This window comes from Elgaria multicarinata, chromosome 9 (genome assembly GCF_023053635.1).
Source record: "Elgaria multicarinata webbii isolate HBS135686 ecotype San Diego chromosome 9, rElgMul1.1.pri, whole genome shotgun sequence".
Lineage (NCBI taxonomy): Eukaryota > Metazoa > Chordata > Lepidosauria > Squamata > Anguidae > Elgaria > Elgaria multicarinata.
The window spans coordinates 80,711,230-80,736,534 of record NC_086179.1 but is presented as its reverse complement, the minus strand read 5'-3'; the positions used below and the strand labels follow the sequence as shown (position 1 = coordinate 80,736,534).

At 40.5% G+C, this 25,305-nt stretch overlaps 1 protein-coding gene across 3 annotated transcripts in view; it reads right to left on the bottom strand.

Moving 5' to 3' along the window:
* Positions 1-350: 350 nt before the first annotated feature.
* The window catches only part of ORC5 (origin recognition complex subunit 5), an 89,408-nt gene continuing 64,453 nt past the window's right edge, over positions 351-25,305 (bottom strand). For all 3 annotated transcript variants that reach the window (XM_063134183.1, XM_063134186.1, XM_063134185.1), the window contains exons 14-15: positions 10,425-10,537; positions 351-889 (exon numbers count right to left, since the gene is read on the bottom strand). In XM_063134183.1, coding sequence (XP_062990253.1) covers positions 844-889; positions 10,425-10,537 — 159 coding nt within the window. In that variant the 3' untranslated portion in view covers positions 351-843. The remainder of the gene's footprint in view (positions 890-10,424; positions 10,538-25,305) is intronic.

The window sequence follows — 25,305 nt, the reverse complement described above, 5'->3', positions numbered from 1 at the left end:
GAGTTCATAAGCCTTCTCTCCAGGTTAGATAAGGTTATTCTTCTTCCAATATTATGTGACAGTATATCCTTAGACATAGGATTTGGTTTTCTGAAGTGCACTCTTGACTTTTGATAATAAATGTTTTTGTGAACCGCCCAGAGAGCTTTGGCTATTGGGCGGTATAAAAATGTAATAAAATAAATAAATAAATAAATAAATGTAGTGGGACAAGCAACCATACAAACTGGATAGCTAGTTTAAACATTGTTAAGAACAGTTTTTAAAAGTTGATATTTGCAAAATAGTTGTAGCAGTTATTTCTTGACTAACACAACAGAATCAAGGGATGAAAGAAAAGCACCCACCAGCTTGGTTTTATGTTTATTGCATTTGCTATACCAATTTCTTTTAAACGGTGGCCTTTGGATCTCGAGCTGCTTTGGCAGACAAATGCAAAAGGTTCCCATGGAGAGGAAGTGAAAAGACTGGGCATACAAACAAGGCTGCTGCCATGTTCAAAGCACAAGGGAGACTTCACCATAGCACAAAATGCAGTCCTTAGTAAAATGGGTTTCAGGCAATTTCAGTGTTAAGATAACATCATTAAGAGCAGAACAGATTGTGCTCGGTCCCTGCTGTTTATAATTAACACATTCTATCCAAATACTCCAGGGTCTCGGGCTAAGAGTCCTCTGCTCAGATCCATCCAGACCAACTAGAGCGTTTTCATCAGATCCCATGCTGAGCTAGCACCTGTTTTGGACAAATCCAAAAGAGCCCAAAGTCTCCTCTCCCTGGATGGCTAAAGTAGATAAAGCAACATGGCTTGCCTTAGTTGTCATCACAGCGTCCATATGGTCTTCACAAAAAGTCATACAAGTACTTTATGATGTCAAAGTTCACGGTCCTGCAAACAACAACAACACAGTATGTCAGCATACTTAAAGTGGCCAGTTCACATTGCGCTCTTGTGAACAAACTGATGCCTCAGAGGCAAGTAAAGTTGCTAAATTCCAGTTTGTTAATCTGGTACTAAAAGGGTTAAATTCTGACTTTAACCATAATCTGAAATATGAAAGGTTAAAACATTGAGTCTGTTCACACACTTATCTTCTGGCACTGCCATGTAATGAAGAAGCAGGTTCACCTCACTACTCTCTCCTGTACACATAGGCTGCTTCTACACCTGCCTCCCCCCCCCCCCCCCCGGGATCGTCCCGGGATCATCCCTGTGCATCCAAATGACACACAGGGGATCCCAGCAACAGGCAGGGACGATCCCTCTATTTGCCTGGGATAATCCTTAGGTGTAGAAAGGGTCATAATGTATCATGTTGAAAGTGAAACAAAAGGAAATGTTTTCACTACTGTCAAGAAATTTGATTGGAGAAAAAACATGGGAACAATGTATAAAAAGTGGGAATTCATGAAGATGATTATTTAAAAAAAATAAAAATTCTTTTTAAAGTTGTCAAAGAAAATGTAGTATTCTTTTGTTGAAAAGCCCCTTAAAACTTTGTTTAAAAGAATGAAGGTGTTGTCTACAAGATCCCTATACGGTTACTTTGTTTGTTTTATAGCTCCTGAAGGAGGTAATCCCTCCAAAACATGTAGAACGTAATAAATTTACAGAGCACCAGAGTTTGCCGCTTCCTTTGCCATCAGTCTACAGCGCCTTTCTATCCACATTTCTGCCGATTGCTTCTGGAGGGTCTACTAACTGCTTCAGCCAGAGTGCCTTTGCCCAGTTTTGGCTGGTCCACCAGTTGTGTGTCTTCCTGGAGAAAGTGGATCGAACCACAGTGTTCCATGGCTACATCACCTCCTGTTTAGATTACTGCAGTGTGCTGTAGGAGGGGCTGCCCTTGAAGAGGATTCAGAAACTGCAACTAGTGCAAAAATGTGACGGCCAGACTGCTTTCCTGGTGTGTACTTTATAGACCATATAAGACCACTTCTATACCAAACACATTGGCTCCCAATTTGCTTCCGGATTCAATTCAAACCGTGGGTTAAACACTAAACTGTTTGGATCCGGGGTATCTAAAAGACTGCCTCTTCCTGCATGAACCTGCCTGTAACATATGGTGTTCAAAGGTCCTTTTATATGTCCCACCGCCAAGAGAAATTTGGTTGGGGAGAAGGCACTAGAGATGGGGGAGAATTTTGTTTGCTGTGCATTTTTAAGCAAACTGACTTAATTTACACTTTTTGGGACTACTATGAGGACTGGAACTTACTTATCCTTTGGACTGCATATTTCTCCAAATTTTGCAATGCAGTTCTCAACTCAAAAATCACATCCAAAATGTGTATATTAAGGAAAGTTGTGTACAAAAACGCATATATTAGGCAGATTCGTTTATAAAAATGCATATATTTGGGGAAATGACATAAGACAATAAATACAAATTTTCATGAGTTTTTTTTTAAAATAGTAATAATTCATGGGTACTGTATGGAATGGACTTATGATTTAACACATGTGAAACTGACACAGATTAGACACTGACTGTTTCAGCCATCCCTAGAAGGGACAGGGCCTTTTCTGTGGCAGTACCCTAATTACAAAATTCCCTCTCTAAGGAGGCCAGACTAACTTTTTCTTTCCTTATCTTTAGTCAGACCTTCAAGACTTCTCTTTAGACGGTTTTTATGCGCTTTAAAGTTTTATTCTTCTCTCTGGATAAAAAATTGCTTGCCCTGTTCTTACTTTAATTGTTTTGGGCCAGATCTACACTAAGCAAGATATAACACTTTGAAATTGGTTTGAAACTGGTACATCGAATGTATCCTGGGCCCCAACAGTTGCCAATACTGTTATAAACTGTTATAAAGCAGTAGTGCAGATCCTGCCTTGTTTTTAAAAATGTATATTGTTTTGAGCAGAAGGGCAATTTATATGTTTTAATAAAGAAATAAAATGTGCCAAAATTTGATTTTATAAGCGCTCCTCCTCGCCACAAAGAGAGGAGAGAAGATTCCACGACAGTTTTCTCTTGAACCTCCAACATGGAGTACCCAGATAATGTGATATGGTGTGGGGGGTGAGAGCAAGAAACGCCCTTGCTACTCCCAGCCTAGCTACAGTACATGTAAGAATTGGACCTAAGTTTTCTAGACTGATAGCTTTTCAAAAGACTTCAGAGATTTAAAGCTGCTCATTCTCAGCATTTAAGCTGCAAAACATATTTATCTTTCTAACGCCTAGTAAACATGGCATACAATTTGGAGATGCAAAGCAGCAATCTTGTTAGCTATTGAACATTCTGTCCGTCTTCCAAACCACCTGTTTCAGCATTATGTATGACACAACTCCTTCATCTGTACTAATTTGCAGTCTGTGTTCTTCCATTCTTGACAGTAGTTGACCCTTGCTTTTTAACTAAACTTGAACAATCCAAGAATACTCAATAGGAGAGAAGATTTGAATGTATTTTTGTCCTTTGTTAGAATGAAGAATGATACACCAGGGGGGTAAAACATAGCATTTCCCCTTCTTTCCAAACGCGTTCTGATGAATATTATTAACATTCCAACATATCCTTTTCATATAAAAGTGACCAACGTTACAAGTTATAAGAATGAAACATTTTTTAGAAGGATGTCAGGTGGCAAAATGTAACGAAAGGTGCAATTCTAAAGATTAATCGGATCTCTTATTTCTCAAGGTACTCATTTGTAGCTCATGCATCATTTCCTAAATCCATGTTTTTATATAATCTCTGGGGAAGTATGATACAGAGAACATAAATGCTTCAGATATTCTCCAGCTCTGTAAGCTGACATGATACTTATGAAGTATTCTTAATTAGTACATTATATGCTTTAAAAGATAAATGCCATGCCATAGTTAATATGTTAGGCCTTCATTAGAGAGATGTAAGACTGTTCTCTGGCAAATATAAAGCTTGCTAGATAAACACCACAATCAATCATTTGGCCTAATCAGTACCAATAATGACTCTGGGAGAAGTTCTGTCCAATTAACAGACCCTCCATCCTAGCCATGTACACTACTGTATGAGAAAGCTAACTTTATAGGAGAGCAGAGACTTACTCTGCACAGACAGAATTTAAATTACATCACGGGCACCTTATAAACTACAAAGTAACAAAATATTATACATTTTTGAAGTAATCTAGAGATTAAAAATCAAGAAGTCCATAAATACCAAAATAAGTTATGTTTATCTTTGTAGTTACCTGAATTTAATTAGGATGTAGCCTTACGGGCACTGTGGCACTTCACAACACTTGCACACTTTCCTATTTTCATCACTGGAGAAGACAACTTCACATAAATGCAAAATAATTTGCATGGAGAGCTGTCCCCTCCATGAAAATGACTAGATAAGTCATTCCTGGTGGGAGAGCTCAGTTTGTACACATCCGAGCCTCTCTATCTGCAAAGGGTTGCTAGCTCAGAATGAAAGGGCAAGTTGTCTGGAGTAAACTCAGCTAGTGAATCTATTTCATTTGACATGAGCGCTCAGGTAAATTACACTGTGCTGGGATGAGGGACCTCTAACACACCACCATCAGTGTTAGCTGGCCCAACAGAATTCTCCTGAAAACCTCTTGCTAGTGGTGTTGCATTACAAGTCCCTCATGCTAACACAATGCAAACTATATTAGCATTGTGTCCATTATTAGGACCTTCATGGAAAGGTTTTGAAGCAAGTGAAACAGCAAAAAGAACCAATGGATTTGAGTTTCCAAGCTCTAGCACTCATAACTGCAGCTGAAAGGAACTCTACCTGTGGGATCGCCTTCTCCTGTACAGTCCGCCCCGCACACTCAGGTCCTCTGGGAAGACCCCAGAGGACCTTTTCTTCCGCCGCTCCCAGACTGTGGAATAGCCTGCCGGAGGAGACCCATCAGCTTGACAATCTTTTAGCATTCAAGAAAGCTATCAAGACTGATCTCTTCCGGCAGGCCTATCCAGTAGAATTTTAGGATACTTTTAGTATTCTTTTAGTATGCTTTTATTTATTTATTTATTACATTTCTATACCGCCCAATAGCCGAAGCTCTCACCTTTTAGAATGTTTTTAACAGTGTATACTGTTTTTAATCAGTATTTTATGTATTTTATGCTTGATGTTGTTCCCCGCCTTGATCCGATCGGAGAGGCGGGTAAGAAATATATTATTATTATTATTATTATTATTATTATTATTATTATTATTATTATTCCTTAATTTGGGATTGTAAAATTTATTATGTTTATACAGCCCAAATTTCAGAAGGTTTAGGAGGAGAGGGAAGGGTTTAATATTTCATTAGATTACAGATGTTTGCTAATCACGGACATTTTAAAGAACAGACTAGGTTATAGTTAAGTATGAGGTGATGCTGAAGTAATGTGGCATCCAGGACTTTTGACTTAAAATCTATCAATGAAAATGTATTTATTGTTGCTTTTATATCCTTAAAGACTTACACGGTTTGGGACCACAATACCTGACGGAAACGCCTCTCCCGACATGAACCTACCCGTACACTGCGCTCAACATCTAAGGTCCTCCTCCGAGTGCCTACTCTGAGGGAAGCTTGGAGGATGGCAACAAGGGAGAGGGGCCTTTTCAGTGGTGGCCCCCCAATTATGGAATGATCTCCCTGATGAGGCTCGCTTGGCACCGACATTGTTATCTCTTCGGCGCCAGGTCAAGACCTTTCTCTTCTCCCAGGCATTTAGCAACATATGCTAAGTTTGTTTGTTTGTTAATGGACCCCAGAACTGTTGGTGTTAAAATGGATACTGTATACTGTTGTTTTTATATATTTTTATGGCTTTTAATTTTGTATACTTTTTAATGTCCACTGTTTTTTAACTTTTGTAAACCGCCCAGAGAGCTTCAGCTATGGGGCGGTATATAAATTTAATTAAAAGTAAAATAAATAAATAAATAAATAAATAAATAAATATCCCGCCTTTTTTCCTCTGAGGAACAAAAGGTAGTGTACATGATCCTCCTCCTCCTCTCCATTTTATCCTCACAACAACAACCCTGTGAGGTATATTGGTCTGAGTGTCTGTGACTGGCCCAAAATAAATCCATTCCAAACTTATGGCTGCGTCATACATGCATTTATATCACTTTATTACTCATAGAAGAATCTGTAAACCATTGCCATTCAATAGCATTGTGTCTGAGGTGATATGAGAGGAACAGAAAATCTATATATACTTTTTGATCTGTGATGGCTCATTCACACATGCAAGTTCATCCTTGAAGGCAAAACTGTGAAAGCCTTTCTTAATTTTATGCAATACATAATCTTACCCAACCCATAATGTTACTGGGAATGAGTGCGTTTATAGTACTTAAACGAGAGGAAAAACCTAGAATCACAGTCATCTAATAATGAGTATGCATGAGTGAAGCAGCTCTTAGTGAGCTAGAAATTCATCTATGAATAACTTCACTCATACTGAGATACTTGTACTATTTTTTTGTTAGATTTATATCATGCCTTACCTACAAACAGCCCGAGACATAGTCCTCCTCCTCTCCAAGATGGTTTCCCATAATATATTATCGCTGCTCTGACATTTGACAATTCCTACTTTCTCCTCTTCCGTTGCCCTTCCCACAGACCACACAGCGTGTCTACACATAGAATCATAGAATCATAGAATAGCAGAGTTGGAAGGGGCCTACAAGGCCATCGAGTCCAACCCCCTGCTCAATGCAGGAATCCACTCTAAAGCATCCCTGACAGATGGTTGTCCAGCTGCCTCTTGAAGGCCTCTAGTGTGGGAGAGGCCACAACCTCACCAGGCAACTGATTCCATTGTAGTACTGCTCTAACAGTCAGGAAGTTTTTCCTGATGTCCAGCTGGAATCGGGCTTCCTTTAACTTGAGCCCGTTATTCCGTGTCCTGCACTCTGGGAGGATCGAGAAGAGATCCTGGCCCTCCTCTGAGTGACAACCTTTTAAGTATTTGAAGAGTGCTATCATGTCTCCCCTCAATCTTCTCTTCTCCAGGCTAAACATGCCCAGTTCTTTCAATCTCTCTTCATAGGGCTTTGTTTCCAGACCCCTGATCATCCTGGTTGCCCTCCTCTGAACATGCTCCAGCTTGTCTGCATCCTTCTTTAATTGTGGAGCCCAGAACTGGACGCAATACTCTAGACGAGGCCTAACCAGGGCCGAATAGAGAGGAACCAGTACCTCACGTGATTTGGAAGCTATACTTCTATTAATGCAGCCCAAAATAGCATTTGCCTTTCTTGCAGCCATATCGCACTGTTGGCTCATATTCAGCTTGCGATCTACAACAATTCCAAGATCCTTCTCATTTGTAGTATTGCTGAGCCAAGTATCCCCCATCTTGTAACTGTGCCTTTGGTTTCTATTTCCTAAATGTAGAACTTGGCATTTATCCCTATTAAATTTCATTCTGTTGTTTTCAGCCCAGCAATCCAGCCTATCAAGATCACTTTGAAGTTTGTTTCTGTCTTCCAGGGTATTAGCTATCCCACCCAATTTTGTGTCATCTGCAAATTTGATCAGCGTTCCCTGCACCTCCTCGTCCAAATCATTAATAAAAATGTTGAAGAGCACTGGGCTCAGGACTGATCCCTGCAGTCCCCCACTCGTTGCCTCTCCCCAGTTTGAGAAGGTTCCATTGATAAGTACTCTTTGAGTCCCATTCTGTAGCCAACTGTGAATCCACCTAATAGTTGTTCCATCTAGCCCACTTTTAGTTAGTTTGTTAATCAGAATATCATGGGGCACTTTGTCAAAAGCTTTGCTGAAGTCAAGATATATGACATCCACAGCATTCCCACAGTCCACAACGGAGGTTACCCGATCAAAAAACGAGATCAAATTAGTCTGACAGGACTTGTTCCTGACAAATCCATGTTGGCTTCTAGTGATCACCACATTGATTTCAAGGTGTTTACAGATTGACTTCTTTATAATCTGCTCCAGAATTTTCCCAGGGATGAATGTCAGACTGACCGGTCTGTAGTTCCCAGGTTCCTCCTTTTTGCCCTTTTTGAAGATAGGGACAACGTTAGCCCTCCTCCAGTCGTCCAGCACCTCACCCATCTTCCATGATTTTGCAAAGATAATAGACAAAGGTTCTGAGAGTTCTTTCGCTAGCTCCTTCATTACTCTAGGATGCAGTTCATCGGACCCTGGAGATTTGAACTCATTCAAGGAAATTCAGAATGAAACTCTGTTTCATTCTGCTTTGATGATGCAACTGCTGTTATATGGTTTTCATTTTTTTCTTTTTTTCAAAAGACAATCATAAATTTACAAGTTGTGATTCAAAGTGGCTTAAATTTTCTGCTTCGAGAACAAGAGAAATTCCCACCATAGACAAAGGACAATCCAAGGAGACTCCAACTTAATAAAGTACTCTTGAAGTACCCAAGGGATATAGTGTAAATACAATTTGTGACTAATTTATATTTGGGGGAAGGTGCCTAAATATTTAACAGAATGTTCCTTAAATCCTTTGGGCTTATGTTTTTTTAAAAAAACTAATTCTCAAAGTAATAAAAGGCATATTAGAAAGGAGATATTCTAGCATTCTGGTTAAACATTATGCAAATTATCCTCTATTGCTTTCCTCCAAGTCTACATTAAAGGTTTTCCACTAATAAACCCTAAACCTAATATAAATCTGGTGGTATTTCTAGGCACCATTTCTCATTTTTAGTTAAGCTAATTTTGAAGGATGCTAATGAATTAACCACTTCAGAGAGGGAACAAATAAGCAGAGGACCAGAAAAACAATGGTCTTGCCTGAGCTTTGTACATATAGAAAATATTTATGGACTGTCAGAAAAGAGCTTTCTGCCCTACTAAAAGAATGACAGGCCTATAAATAAATCTCAAAAAGAAAAGAAAAAACTGTGAAGAATTTGATTTCCCAGAGATTTTAAAATCATTGTTACTGCAAAACCTACTGGCTATCAATAGATGACGAAAAGGAGAAAAGGAAAGAAAAAGAAAAATGCAATTTCCTTGCTTTGTCTAAGATGTTTATGAATTTCTTTTCCCTTTAATATATTCCCGATTTGTAAATAAAACTTTTTAAAAGAAAAGTACAATCTTGTGGATTAAGACTATAAATGGCTACAGAGAAAATGTGGGTGCAGTAATAGGACTGCTTGAAAAGCGTTCCACTACGTTGTTAGGCACAGTCTACCCCTAAAACTTGATGAATGTGATGAACGTATGTTATATCAGTGATGTGTGATTGCTTGCAGATCCCTGTGGAGTGTACACGTAGTACACACCGGGGTTTGGCACTGAGTAATGTGCGAAATGGCCTTTAGTTCATAGCTCAGGAGGGGAAAATGTTATTTCGTGTCACATTTCTCTTGCAAGATGCTGCATATAATCTCTAGTGATGCCTGAGTCCTCACCTGCAAATGAAATGAAGCCTAAGTCCATGTAAACTGCATTTGCTCACGTTCATTCCTTTGCCTCTGCTCCTTCTGTCATTCTCCACTCCCCCCACCTCCCTGTAAGCTCCTTTATTATTATTATTATTATTATTATTATTTATTTATTTATTTATTTATATAGCACCATCAGTGTACATGGTGCTGTACAGAGTAAAACAGTAAATAGCAAGACCCTGCCGCATAGGCTTTCTGTTTACACCATGCTTTTATAGCGCTGTATGCTTAAGCAAGCAAACAAAAAGATAACATTATTAACAGTTCAATCTTGTGACCCTCTCAAATGAAACACAGCTGCCCATGTCAGAGGCTAACCAAGTATTGTTAAACCCATGGGTTATTGGGGCTTCACACAGGTGAGCAAGGACACTGCCTCCTGCCTACTCGCTGTTTCTGCTTTGCATGTGTTCCTGGGCTGTTTGCTACAATGTCCAAACCCAGCACTCTGGGTTGTTGAGGGAGTAACAATCCTGACTTAAGCCCATTGTTTTTTGTTGGGTTAAAAGGATCAACCCAGGAATGGGTGTTTCCTGAGTTGTTTGCTAAACTAGACACAAAATGGAATCAGTGAGCAGGTGAGTAGAAGAATGCTTTCTTGTGCACAGTCCTGACCAATTAATTGGTCAGGTTAATTAATTGATTGGTTGTTATGTAAAAACTTAGTCATTGATAAACCTCCTGTTTTTGCCACCTGTCGGTTTGTCAAGCACCCATATTTTGCTTGGTAGGTCATACTCTCCATGCTACTTAAAATACAACTTGACCACTATATTTCAAAGAACTTGAGAACATTTTGATATAGCGCAGTACTTAAATGACGTAAGTAAATCCGTAATTTTGCAGCCACCTTTTCTTCATTCTTGGCCATCCTAGGATGTACTTTTTGTGAATCGCTGGAAGCCAAGAGAGAATATCAAGTACATTACTGTACTTGATATTGAAATGTTTCCCCCCATTATAAAGAGCTTGTGAACGTAGCATTAGAAAACTGTTAACAGGGCTTACCTCGCAATAGCTCTGATGAAATCTAGGGAGACGTTGCACTTGTATCTCGGCCCATTAAGCTGGTCATCATGGCCTACCAAGGTTAACAGCTGCAGTGTCACAAGGGAAGTGATCTAAAAAAAGGAAAAGGGAGAAACTTTAATTTGTTTTACTTTCATCGAGGCAGCTGCCATTGCATAGTAAACAATAGTAAGTACCTTCCTGAATAGCACATTTAATACACTGCCTTGCAGTTCTTCAGGTGCTAAGCAGGTCTTAAGGATGAAAATGTAAAAGGTGGTCAAGACATGCAAACCACAACAACGTAAAGCAAGCAATAAAATACAGAACTGAATAAAACCGTAAGAAGTGAGCACCAGAGTCCAGACTGTCTTGCACGGGTGGCCAACCCACAGCCTGGGTGCTACAAGTGGGAGTTTGTGGCAGTCTTAGGCAGGAGTAGGGGTACCCATTGGCCTGACTATCACATAAGCAAGTCACGGTGGACTGCGTCTGTACTATAGTACACACTATATAGCGGCCTTCCCTTCCTGGTGCCAGGCATCCCTGACCACTGGCCATGCTGGTTGAGGCTGATGGGAGCTGAAGTCAAAAACATCTGGAGAGCAGCAGATTGGGGAAGTCTCATATATAGCATCATCCCATGCTGGCTTTTCCAACATCATATCACTATAAAGCCTGAAAATCTTATTTATCTTAAAATAAAGACAATTTAGCCCATCTTTTTGACATTTAGCACAGAGAAAGTAAGGGTATAACCTAGCCAAATTTGAGGAAATTCTCTTGAGGAATGGCTGACAATTGCATTACAGCAATTAAATGATTTGTTTTCCGTTGCAGGTGTCCCATGTGGAGGGATAGAGCTTACAAGAACACATCTCAACATTGCAGATAAAATGCCTCTTTAGTGATGGGTCGTTGTGCAACGTATTTTTCACCAACTAAGCTGTTCAAGGTGCTCAAAGAGGAATGTGTTGTATTCAGATGGTATTTGCTATGCATAATGTTATATGTCTGGATAGTAGCATTTCTATGCTGACTCTATTCCTGCACCAAGTAAAAACATGGCTTTTTAATAAAGCCTTTATTGGTTAAATTTACCTGGCTTGCACATTGATTTAACCATTTTAATTGTTTTTACTGCTTTTAAATTATATATTGTTTTTAACTTGATCAATGTTTTAGTTTGATTTTAGCTGTGTATATTTATTGTTTTATATTGTATGTTTTTATCTGTATGCCGCCCTGAGATCCTAGTGATATAGGGCGGGATACAAATGTTTTAAATAAATAAATAAATAAATTTTAAAAAAATTAACATGACTTTGCTTACTTACAGCCATGAATCTCAGTTACTCGGGTTTACAAAGAACTACAGCTAGGAAATGGACCCAGACTGCCATTCAGAAATGACTTACACTATAGATATTTTCTTCGACACTTCCCCAATTTTGTTCATTTAAACACGCACACACACATATATGAACCCTTCTAAGTTAGGGAGGAAAATTGCTCTTCATTCACTCAGGCCCTTATTCATTCAACGATGAAGCATAATGGAGTAATCTGTTATTACAACTGCTCTTTTACACCCCAGTGCACCATTATTGGCTAATCATTTTTTCAGGGTACGCTTGCAGCTGGCCTCTTACACTCAGAGACTACCAATGAAAAGAGGTTATATTCCACAGCAGGAATGGCATGAGGCTCATAAAAGCTCCCAGCAAACACACCAGCTTAGATGACTTGGAGCTGGACCCATCTAAATATTATGGAGGATGCAGAATTCAACAATGACCTTGCCATTGCATTACAAATGTGCCAGCCATCGCATTAACAAAAAATTGTGACCAATTTCCCCTTCTTTTCCCAAAATGCGGTAAAATGGAACAGAAGGTCAGTATTGTAAAATTGCTCTCTAAATCTTCAGGCCATAAATCTAAAATGGCGTCAACCTGGATATGAAATTTCTGATTAATGTGTTAAGAATAACATGCTAGAGAAGATATAAAAGCTCTGGTTGTCACTTAAAGACAAGACAAGGTTATTTGTCTGGGTAACCTGCAGCCCTAGACACAAGGTTTCATTTTCATAATTCTCCAACAATAAAAGCTCAAGGCAATTTATACATAAAAAATAACTAGTGTTCTCTCTCTCTCACACACACACACACACACAGACACACACATTAATGGAGCAAAACAACTTTCCCCATTTGAACAAAACTGCTAGGCATCTTAATTTGCTGTAATTCATGTAACATCTGTGAAAGGTAGTAGACTTTTTTTAAAAAAAAAAAAACTTCAATTAATGCCACATCTGTCAAATGTATTTCCAGGACTTTACCCTGGATTTATTAGGTAAGGGAGACCCCACCTACAAATAAACACAGGATCTCCCATTTCAGTTGTGACCTTCTAACTGCCACGAGGGGGTTGGAGGTAGGAGAGAAAAAAGGAGAATGTGGGCCTGAGGTTGAACCTCAAATTCATCCTAGACATAATCCTTGGAATAATGACTGAACAAACCCTCTGGAGCTTCAAGAAACACTAGATGATGATGATGATGATTATATTACTATTTATTACATTTCTATACCACTACTTAGCCCTCTGGGTGGTTTACAAAGATTAAAACATTAAAAATAATATGCAAAATTTAAAAACATTAAAAACACACAACAGACAGTATACAGAGAGACTACATACATCTAAAAACGACTCTAAGCAATCAGCCAAACTGTAAAACAAATCTAGGATTGATTAGAACTCATCACATGCTGCGAAATACCTGGGAAAAGGAGAAAGTCTTGATCTGGCACCAAAAAGATAGCAATGTTGGCACCAGGTGGGCCTTGTTGGAAGATCATTCCATAACTGGAGGCCACAACAAAGAAGGCCCTCTCCCTTGTTTGCGTCTTCTGAGCTTCCATCACAGTAGGCACCCAGAGAAGGACCTTAAATGTTGAGTGTAGAGTATGGGCAGGAGAGGCATTCTGTCAGGTATTGCAGTCTCAAGGTCTGTAAGGCTTTATAGGTTAAAACCAGCACCTTGAATCAGGCTCAGAAACAGACAGGCAGCCAATGCAAGTAAGCCAGATCTTATATGTTTCAATCTTATATGTTTGAACCTTCTGTTATCAATCTGGGGGCCACATTTTGCACAAGCTGCAGATTCTTAAGTCGTCTTTTAACACAGCCCCATGTACAGCGCATTGCAGTCATCTAATTTGGAGGTTACCAGAGCATAGACAACTGAAGCCAAGTTGTCCTTGTCCAGATAGTTTGTAGAAGGCACTCCATGCCACTGAGGCCATGTTGTTTTTAGCTGTGTATATTGTTTACCTTTACATTGTTCTGATTTTATCTGAGATCCTATTGATATAGGGCGGGACACAAATGTTTTAATAAATAAATAAAAAGTGACAGAGATGGTTCTAGGAGAACCCCATGCTCCTTCAGGGGGAGTGCAACCCCATCCAGAACAGGTTGAGCACCCTCCGTCCGGTCAGAAGAACCACCCACTAACAGCATCTCAGTTTTGTCTGGATTGAGGTTCCGTTTAATATCCCTCATCCAGTCCACTGTCGCAGCCAGGCACCGATCTAGCACATCCACAGCCTCACCCGATGATGATGAAAAGGAGAAGTAGAGCTGCGTGTCATTAACAAACTGATAACAACACACTCCAAAACTCCAGATGGCCGCACTCAATAGTTCCATGTAGATGGCTTGTAATAATCTGTAACAAGCAACCTGCAATGAAGTGTTGCAGTGTATCCTTAGCTCCTAACAGGAGCCCTCCTCTTCACTGCTCCGGCCTAGAATAGGGGGCTCTACAATGCTGTTCAGGGCTCATGGTGGTGGAGAGGAGAACAATTCAGGAGGATGGGAAAAGGGAAGTGATTTATTATGCAGCAAGCTGAGGGGATTTCAGGGCAGTGGGAAAGGAAAAAAGGTGCCCTGTTCCTGAAATGTCTCCATATACTGGGCAAGAGAATCTTTGAAGTTCATGGCATGGTACATGTTGACCTTAATTCCTCCTCTAGGATACTTTAAACTGATAGGGCCTCAAGCAGGCAATTGCCCCCTTTCAATTTTCTCCTTTTTTTCTTCAAAATGATACCTGCAACATGCTGTGGCTCAACCATTCCATAGTCTTGGAAGCTCTTGAGTGCAGGTTCTTATCAGGCTATTTTAGGATTTCCATCCTTTTCCCCTCTTTCCTTTAAATTACAAACTAAAGTTCTCTCCTGTCTCTTGGGAGTCTCCCTCCCCAAGCATGCAGAGCCACTACTTCAGTTTTGGGTAGCCCCGTTTCATTTCCAAACTGATAGCCATGGGATAATCCAATTCAGATTAGAAAGGAGTAGATACCTGCAACAAAATGTTGCAGTGTATCCTCAACCCCATTATAGGAGTGTTTTTATTCTGGGCTCCGGCTAAGCAAGAACAGAAGTTTTGTAGTATTATTTGGGGCTTATGGAGGATGCCATTTCCCCCCTGCCCTACATTCTGGAAACCTGCTGCACTATACAGTTCTCAGGATTAGCACTGGTTGCAGACCTGAGCTGGAGTGCTTTATTGCTGAGGAGGCGGGTATCAAAAGGGCAAAGTGCTCCATGGAGACGGGAGCTGCTCCCCCTCGAGAGACTGCTGCATCATGGAATTTATGAAGCTAAGTGGAGAACTGATAGAAAATGAAAACAGACAAACAGTTCAATTCTATGGTTTGCCTGATGTATGTTTGGGAGCTCATGGTTTGGGTTCTGAATTTTGGTTAGCACAAACCATGCTTTGGCATTGAGCCACTGGGAAATAAAAAGAGTTGGAATCAGTGAGACCCAATTCATCACAACAGACATGAACTTGGGTTGAAATAACAGCTCATGTATGTCCTGGGTAGAAGTGACGATGTCACATTTTCAACTTTAGCTCTTTAATATATAATTACCTTATCTGCTGTTTTTGAATTCCAAGGAGCTCAGAACAGTATTATAGCTAAACCCCTGATGTTTATTATCCCCAAAGAGACCAAAGGAAAAACGCTATGGGCTAACCTACATGGAAGCTATATATAACCTAGATGAAGAATGACTCATGCTGGGAAAGCCTATACATAAAGGGGTACCGTCATAAACACAGAGACACTGTCTAAGACAGCAAAATAAATAATCAGGGAAGTCAGCTGTTTGACTTTGTAAGGCACCATGATTCTAAGGGTTGGGAAATGCTGGGTGGTCATTAAAAACAAGCCATTCTCACAAGATCTCCCATGGATCAATCCTCAAAACCCAGAACGACGCAGGTAGAAAGCAGGAGCAAATGAGGTGGACGGTACCAAAGATCCTATAGAGCACATAGCTCCAGATGATGCAAGCAAGTGGAAGGCATATGTTACAGGGAAAGACACAGGCTGAATACTTTAGTAAAGATAGTTTTGGGAACCCCATTGTACCAGAATGACATAGTAAGTAATTAAACCAAGAATTTGAAAATCTCTATGGCTTGTACTCTAGTGTTTGTACTACAAATTTGTCTATTCCAAAAAGCTGATAACATTTAAGGCTTAATTATAATTATGGGATGATTGAGTCCCCGGATTTGCTGAACCATGCTGCACTGTGAACATCACCTTTTCGGTGTTTGATTCATTCTACCCTATGTTAAAACTTCCAATTGTTAGCAGAATAATCCATACACAGCTTGTTCTATTCTTTAAAAAGAAACTCAACATTAAGTATTTTTGGCTGCACTTGTTCAAAACCCACTGCTGCTGGTACTTAAATTCATACAGATGTTAAAACCACTAGTATGTAACACAAAGCACTTTGGAAACCAGATGTCATTTTCAAAACACATTTCAGACAAAATGTGCAGAACTAGCCTCATGGAATTAAATTCAATGATGCTTGAACAAATTATGCTGGCATAAAAAGGCATTTATGCAGTCTGCAGCAAAATAAACCTATGCTTATAGTGGGAAGTGGGGCGGGGGGGAAGGAAGGACTATTTCTTTAAAATAAAAAGTTGTTTTTTTTAAATTGTAATTCATACTTACAATTTTTGATGAGGGATACCAGACATTATGAAATATGAAACAGATTATTTATTATGAAAATATCACTGGAATTTCGGATAAGGAAATCCTTATATAAAGGCTACGTTCTGTCTGTAAAGCAAAACTTTTAAATTACGTGACGTTTTTAATTCTGTGTAACTCAAAACCTTGCATACTTAAAATAATCCATAGCAATTCAGTCAGTCTGATAAAAGACATCACGTTAATGAGGATTGTAAAATGTCCACTCTGCCAATCTCAAAACGTGTCACTGGGGAAGTGGGCGTGGGGAAGCAAACGCCCTTCGCTTGCTTCCACCTCCCTTTTCCAGAGGTAGGGAACATGTGGCCCTCCAGATCTTGCCAGACTCCAATTTCTACAAACTCCTGCCCCTGACATGGCATGTAAGCCGAAAAGGGGGAAGCTCCCATTCACAGGAATTGGATCTTTTTTCCTAAGCCCCAATTGCCATGCCAGGTCTGGGAGGGTGGGGTGGTGGTGGAAGCACACGGGGCGAGGAGGGTTAACCATTCATTTCTACATTTTCTATCATAAAAAGTACCAGCACTAAGAAAAGCAGTACTAAAGTTTCAGTAATTTTTAAATCATTATTAATTTAGTCTCCCTCTTCATTTATTAATGGACCTTACCCTTGCCACACTATATATTCACTCACTGAAAATTAGAAAAAGTCTGTCTTGGGGTAACTGGCATTTATTCATCTGGATTCATATTCTGCACCTGCTTACATATTCTCACTGATTCAGACGAGGCTTATATATTTGTCTTAGAATCATAGAATCATAGAATCATAGAATAGCAGAGTTGGAAGGGGCCTACAAGGCCATCGAGTCCAACCCCCTGCTCAATGCAGGAATCCACCCTAAAGCATCCCTGACAGATGGTTGTCCAGCTGCCTCTTGAAGGCCTCTAGTGTGGGAGAGACCACAACCTCCCTAGGTAGCTGATTCCACCGTCGCACTGCTCTAACAGTCAGGAAGTTTTTCCTGATGTCCAGCCGGAATCTGGCTTCCTTTAACTTGAGCCCGTTATTCCGTGTCCTGTACTCTGGGAGGATCGAGAAGAGATCCTGGCCCTCCTCTGTGTGGCAACCTTTTAAGTATTTGAAGAGTGCTATCATGTCTCCCCTCAATCTTCTCTTCTCCAGGCTAAACATGCCCAGTTCTTTCAGTCTCTCTTCATAGGGCTGTTTCTAGACCTCTGATCATCCTGGTTGCCCTCTTCTGAACACGCTCCAGCTTGTCTGCGTCCTTCTTGAATTGTGGAGCCCAGAACTGGACGCAATACTCTAAATGAGGCCTAACCAGGGCCGAATAGAGAGGAACCAGTACTTCACGTGATTTCGAAGCTATACTTCTATTAATGCAGCCCAAAATAGCATTTGCCTTTCTTGCAGCCATATCGCACTGTTGGCTCATATTCAGCTTGTGATCTACAACAATTCCAAGATCTTTCTCGTTTGTAGTATTGCTGAGCCAAGTGTCCCCCATCTTGTAACTGTGCATTTGGTTTCTATTCCCTAAATGTAGAACTTGGCATTTATCCCTATTAAATTTCATTCTGTTGTTTTCAGCCCAGCACTCCAGCCTATCAAGATCACTTTGAAGTTTGTTTCTGTCTTCCAGGGTATTAGCTATCCCACCCAATTTTGTGTCATCTGCAAATTTGATCAGCGTTCCCTGCACCTCCTCGTCCAAATCATTAATAAAAATGTTGAAGACCACTGGGCCCAGGACTTAAATGTGATGCTACCTCTCTCTCTCTCATATATATATATATATGGGGCTCCCAGTGGTCTCCCATCCAGCCCACACATTTTTAGCTTTAATGTTGTTGCAGCATTTAGTGTACCTACACCAGCCTTTCCCTACCTGATGCCCTCCAGATGTTTTGAACTGCAACTTGCAGTATTCCTGACCACTGGCCATACAGGTTGGGGTTGCTGGGAACTAAAATCCAAAAAATCTAGAGGGCGCCAGACTGGGAAAAGGAGTGTCTTTCTATGGCTTTAACATTACAGAATATTAAGCCCAGATACTATAGTCCTTCACACACACAAAAATATCACAGGTTCAGTTTGCACATGCAAACCCTGCTTCTTTTCATTATGTAGTGGGAATCCATGACTATATGGACATCTGTTCACATGAATGAGGCAGGACATCAAGACAGCCTGGGGGATTCCACTGTTAATTGTGGAGACGCAAAAAGAGGAACCACAAGTGTGGAAATGGTTGCTGACTGTCTCTGCATACTAGGATGAATAGATGCAAATGAAGGCAGGCCTCCTGCATTTTAACAATTGTGTATAAGAGAAAATTTTGGTACGTTCAGCTTGGTCACAGAAGAATGAGTAAACCATACGTGCTGAAAAGCTCTTCCATGCAAGTATTAAACGTTTTTAGGGCCTGTTCTCCTTTATCCCAATCTCAGTCTATTGCATTCTGCCCACTGATCACTAATCTTTCTCCCAACATTTATCCATGTACACAAAAGACATGGAGAAAATAGGTAGAATTTGTGTAACAAAAGAATCAGTTCCTACAAGTATAGGATTGAGTAACCTGATAGTCTTTCTGTTCAATCCACTGCACACACAAGTTCTTTTGTGCATATTATCCAGATTACATTATGCAAAAATTTCAATTTCTTTTCTTTGCATTTTTCTATTCAAGAACTGCCTTGACGCCCCAGTAACATACAATGTTTAAAACCTCTGTGTGTGTGTGTGTCAGTCTTTCCTAACCTGTTACCTTCCAAAACTTCTGGACTACAGCTTCCAACATACCTGACCATTGGCCATGATGGAAGGGACTGATGGGAGTTGAAATCCAAAAGATCTGGTGGGCACCAGGTTGGGGAAGGTTGGTATATATGCTAATCTCCTCTACTGAGAATATCAGCAAATCATATCCTTTTTGTGCATCTACTTTATCTGCAAGATGGAGTAAAGCTGCACAAAAGGAAATGTGAAGATCTGACAACAGTGGTAAAGATCTGACAACAGTGGTAAACTGTTAAGAGATGGTCTCACAATACTTCAGACTGAATAACATGATAATTTGATTGTCATGGGAAACACCAGTTCTTTTTCATGCTAAGGGGTTTTAACAGCTCCTTAGGGAGTATAAAAATTCAGAGCAATGTGGATCATCCCAAGAAAACCAGTGCAGAACTTCAGTTGCCCAATACAAACCTACAAAACTGAGTACGGGTCAGATACATCAGTCTTCCTCTAGTCCAATAGGAATAGAAAGATTCTCCCTTTCATTTTTAGCAAAGGGACTCCCTTTGGGAATCTGCTACAGAAAGTTCCCTTAATCTTGCTTTCCAAGATGTAGGGATGATTTTTTAACCAAATATAGTCCTTCCGCAGCTATCCCACTTGTGGGTTTCCCATAGGCATCTGGCTGGTCACTGTGCGAAACAGGATGAAGGACTAGATAGGCCTTTGGTTCTTCTTATGAAGATTTGTGGGAAAATTACAGCATAATTCCACACACACACACACACACACACACACCTATGTTTATTGTTATTTCATGGAGGGAAAAGGGGTTGTTGGAATTAATCCTTCGAGAAGCCATTTTCTAGCTAGAGAAGCCATTTTCTGGCAGTCTAACTGCAATCATAATTTGGTTGTACAACATGCTACTCAGACCTCCACAGTTGTTGTGGTGTTGTTGTTTTATAAAAAATCAAATCCTGAATCAAGTAATATTTTAATTTACAGAAATTTACTCCAACTTTAAAACTGTTTTGCATACAGTAAGACTGTTTGACCAGAGTCTTGAACCTGGAAAGTAACAAATAAATCAAACATTAGAGGCAATAGGGCTAAGCAAGAAGGGTTAAGTGCAGGATACTGGGAACCTCTCCATTTCAGTCATAGGGAAGCATTAAATTTGATTTCTGACACTTTCGAAGTCACTCTCCACACCTTTAAAACTTCCTCCCTATATAACGATGAGCGCCAGAAGTCGCTTTAAAAATGCGAGCAACTTTCAAGAGTTCAAGTATATCCTTTGCTGGCTGTCTCTGCCTATTAGGGCAACCAGTTGGAAAGATAGGGGTGGGGTTCCTGCGCATTTAGCATTTGTAACACACCAGTTCCACATATTGCTGGATAGTTGCCATGGTGAACTGGCTGTATATGATTTAATTTTCGAGTTTACATCTTAAATGGAGTAAAGGGGTTGTAAGTTCAAATTCAGGTCATGGTTTCTTTAAGAATTTCCACCTAGACTAACTGAATGCAATAATGCATCCCCCAATCATTGCACCACATACCTCTTTTAAAGTACTGACCTACTGACATAATTAGTAAACTATAGAAAATTGGATATGCTCCTCAATATTAGGCCTTCATCAACACATTTCCAAACAAAATTACCTTCATGCAAAATCATGCTTAATGTATACAGCCTTTAATTTTTTTAAGTGTGAAAAGCATGTGTTAATTGCCATCTATTTTAAAGGATTATGATAATTAGATGTTGAAAGGGTATTGATCCAATCTGGCTCAGGGAAACAAGATATTAATAATGCCTAATTACAAAATACCACCCACACACTGAGAGAATTTGGTTGCTTATGAGTTTTGAAATATACACATATTTTAAAAATGCTATTTCATGGGAGACAAAGTACACACAATATGCAATAGCTTAGTTTGAAACGTGATATTTCAAAACAGCACTGCTATGCACCATATTTAGTATCTCTCAGTATGTCTAAAACAGAGCCACTGTGATCCAGGCAAATAGTTGAATTTGGAGATTTAGGTTTCTGATTAAACTGCAGCTTAGCCAAAGTTTCAATGGGTTAGTCAAGCTCAGGCCAAATTGTTAAATCATGCTGTTAGCCCCAGCCAGATCACAAGTCAAGTCACAGTTAAATAGACCTGTTTCCATACAGAATACAAGAGCAACTGAAGATGAAAACACTTTCCCCGCAGAGATTTTTAATATTTTTGTTTGTTTTTAAAAATGAAGCATCTACCACAGTTCTCTTAGTTATAGTATTCACTGTCCTCCCCAAACCCCAGAAGCTACCAGTGTAAGAAATTCAATCAGCAACTTTATGTAAAACTACTATACATTCTCTTTTTTGCCTCTTTCTCTTACTCCCATGTGCATTTTCCTCAGGAGTCAAACACTGGAGCCAGCTGTGCAGTGTTTTAAATATGGTGGCAAGGATTACTTCTCAACAGCAATCATCACCAAGTTATCCGTGCCAACTGGAAGTGGCAGTGAAGTCCAGGCCCTCATTGGCCTCGTTCAGACAACACGCTAAACCATGCTGCTTAACCACAAAATGGTTAACAGAATTCATAATGCATTCCATTAACCATTTTGTGGTTAAGCAGCATGGTTTAGCGTGTTGCCTGAACGGGGCCATTGCCTAGAATGAGCAGGATGACCCTTAAATGCAGCAGGGCCGGCTTATCACTTTTTTCTGGAGTGAATACACATTACCATCCATTATTAAACTATTATTATTATTAATTTATATAGCACCATCGGTGTACATGGTGCTGTACAGAGTAAAACAATAAATAGCAAGACCCTGCCGCATAGGCTTACATTCTAATAAAATCATAATAAAACAATAAGAAGGGGAAGAGAATGCACCAAACAGGCAGTATAAATTAGGTCATTTTAGACCAATGAGAGGCAACTATAATGTGATGGAGTGCTGTATGACCGCTCACTTATCTCTCAACAGGCTGTATAATGTCAGGGAGTGAGGCTGATCCTCCTGATGTGGCTGGTAGGAACCAGCTTGGCCTGTCCAGTGCCATCTCCCATTGGGACAGGTGAAGTCGCCACTCTCTCCCAATCCTCCTGCTACCTCCTATCATAAGGATAAAACATTATGTCCAGAGTCTAAAACAAGGCACAGCAACTTCCATCTCACGGCCAATGAGGCTTGGGTTGCCTCTGCAGGTCCCACCCATTCCCCTCTCCAAGACCCACCCCCCTGGCCTTGGGGACTTTGCGGGGGGAGGAATACTTTTTGCTATCTACAATCAGAGATAAAAATGGGATTCCTCTGCACACCCCTCCCAATGAAGGGTGAGCAGTGTGCAGGGGAATCCCCTTGTGATAGGAGGCAGCAGGAGGATTGGGAGAGAGTGGCGACTTCACCTGTCCCAATGGGAGATGGCACTGGACAGGCCAAGCTGGTTCCTACCAGCTACATCAGGAGGATCAGCCTCACTCCCTGACATTATACAGCCTGTTGAGAGATAAGTGAGCGGTCATACAGCACTCCATCACATTATAGTTGCCTCTCATTGGTCTAAAATGACCAAACTGCATCACTGCTTGAAGGCCTTCAAACACACCCAGCCTATGGGCAAGAAGTATTTGTAAAGGCTTGGAATGACCTTGTCTGTGACTCCAAATAAAGTTTTCTTTTTTAAAAAAAATCTATTGAAAAGTGGATTATGTATTTTCTAAATATACACACATACAATATCAGTAAGACTGACTTTACTTTACTAGCACTTAAGAGAGTCTGGGCACTGTATAATGACTATTGAGTCATGCAGCACAGCAGAGTTATCACAGGACCTCACCCCTCCTGATCAAATTGGTGTTGCTGAGAGGCGCCACTAGGGCCAGACTGCAGAGCAGAGGTCTGGGACCCCACAGTCTGGAGGAGGGGTGAAACAGTCCCTTGACAGATGGTTGCAGATGGTTCTGGGTAGTAGTGGTGGTAGCCGGAGCTGCAAGAGCAAAGCCTCCAAGTCCTGCTCGGTGTCCTTGCCCTCCTCCCACGCTGGCATGCCACTAAAGGAAAGTGTTGTGGCAGCAGCTGCTCAAGGCTGAAATGCTGCAAGGGCCATTTTAATAAGTTTTGCAATTCTCTCCCTCCCATTGCCACCCAAAAAAGTCCTAGGAAGTGATACTTGCAAATTTTCCATGTAGCCATTGGGGGACAGCCGTAGTGAGCCCGGGTATCGGAATCAGGCCTTTCTTAAAGTACAAATGTATGCTGCAGGGGGCTCCCATTAATAGCAGACACTTCTAAAGTAATAATCACCTTCCATGATGTAAAGCTCTTGGTCCCGCTTGTACTAATTATCCGTGAAATATTAATAGCAGTTTAACCTCCTCATCTCTTTAAATACACATGCAGCACGTAATTGGAAGGCATTCGAGAATAGTCTCTCCAATGGAAGCCTGCTGAAAAGCAATCCACTTGCTCCCAGTTGTCCAGCATTCCCATTTAGCTCCTGATGAAAGCAAGCCATTACCATCACATAAAAAGGCATGAAACTCGGCAAGCGCTTCATTTCAACACACGCTACTCCTCAAATACTACTTACGTAAATCAGTCTCTAAAACTACTGACGGAAAAGGAGTCCAGGAGATGAGCAGGACGACACCACAATACAAGTTTTGTATGTGAAGTTATGCAAAAGCGTGACAACATACTGCTAGATCAGGCCAGAGAGACGGTGTTGCTAACCTCAAACCAGCTTTAGATAAAAAATAAAACAATAAACTCAAGCTGCTACGAGAATAGGGCAAGGCAATGGGTTAGAAGCCTGCTCTCCAGCTAAAGGGGGCTGCAATGGTTGCTGGAGCATAGAGGCCAGTACACGGACAGAGGGCCTTCTATAAACATGGTGCCTCATTGACCTGGAACACACATAATGACAACTCATGGTTTAATTAGAAATGTAATAAAATTAAAAATGTAATAAAATAAATAAATTAAAGCCTAATCTTTGCGCCAATGTCCGTTTAGAATCTAAACGTTTAGAATCTAAACGGACAATGGGAAGAACAAAGGGAGAAGAAAGGCAAAAGTAGAAAGGGATAAATGTAAACAAATGTAGTTGCACTTGTTCAAATCTTGGCTACAAGGTGAGAAGCTAGCCTTTCTGAACCTTGGGGCCTCAGATGTTGGACTACAACTCCCATCATCCTTGATCATTGGCCATGCTGGCTGAAGATTATGGGAGTTGTAGCCCTAGGTATCAGAGGATGGGAAATGCTGGGCTAAGCAACATTCCTAAAAATTCCTTTACACCAGCTACCTATCCATGGAGGGAAATTTGTTTATTTGTTGACTGATTCACTGATTGTTTTTGAGTGACTCAATAACTGTTGTTCTCTGGACAACTTACACAAATACTAAACAGCACTAAAACAATCATTGTAACACAGAGAAGAAACGAAAAGACTGTAAATAAATAAACAAGCCTATTAAAATTCCAGGACATATAGCCACATCAAAACAACAAAATACAAGGTTAAAAATATATGCTTTTCAAAGCCTGAGAAAATAAGCTTTCTCTTGCCAAAAGATCATTCATGTAAGTGCCAGTGTTGAGAAGATTCTTTCTTGTGTGGCCACCCGTTGAACCACAGGTCAGAGAGGCACTTGAAGAGCCTTCAGTGATGACCATCGTGCACATGGGGAGGGAGACACAAGCAGAACAGACAGAGTGGCAAGAGATTTTCTGTAAGCTGAGTGTGGCAGAGTTGGAGGAGCAGAGCTCATAGACAGGAATGGAATGCGAAACAACGGTCGACAGGTAGGGCTGGGCTATGGCGCTTTTTCAGGGCAGGGGAAGAAGTTAGTGCAGGATATGGGATGGGAACGGGAAGCCAGTAAAGGGATTCGAGAATTGTCACATGATCTGAAAGGCAGCAAAGGTCAATTATTTAATTGGCAAGGTTTTAGTATAATAGGGAAGACCGGAAAGAAGGTGGCTGCCAGAAGTCAAACTGGGGAATAACTAGGGCATGAACCAGAGTTTTAGCTTCTGAGATCTTCTGAG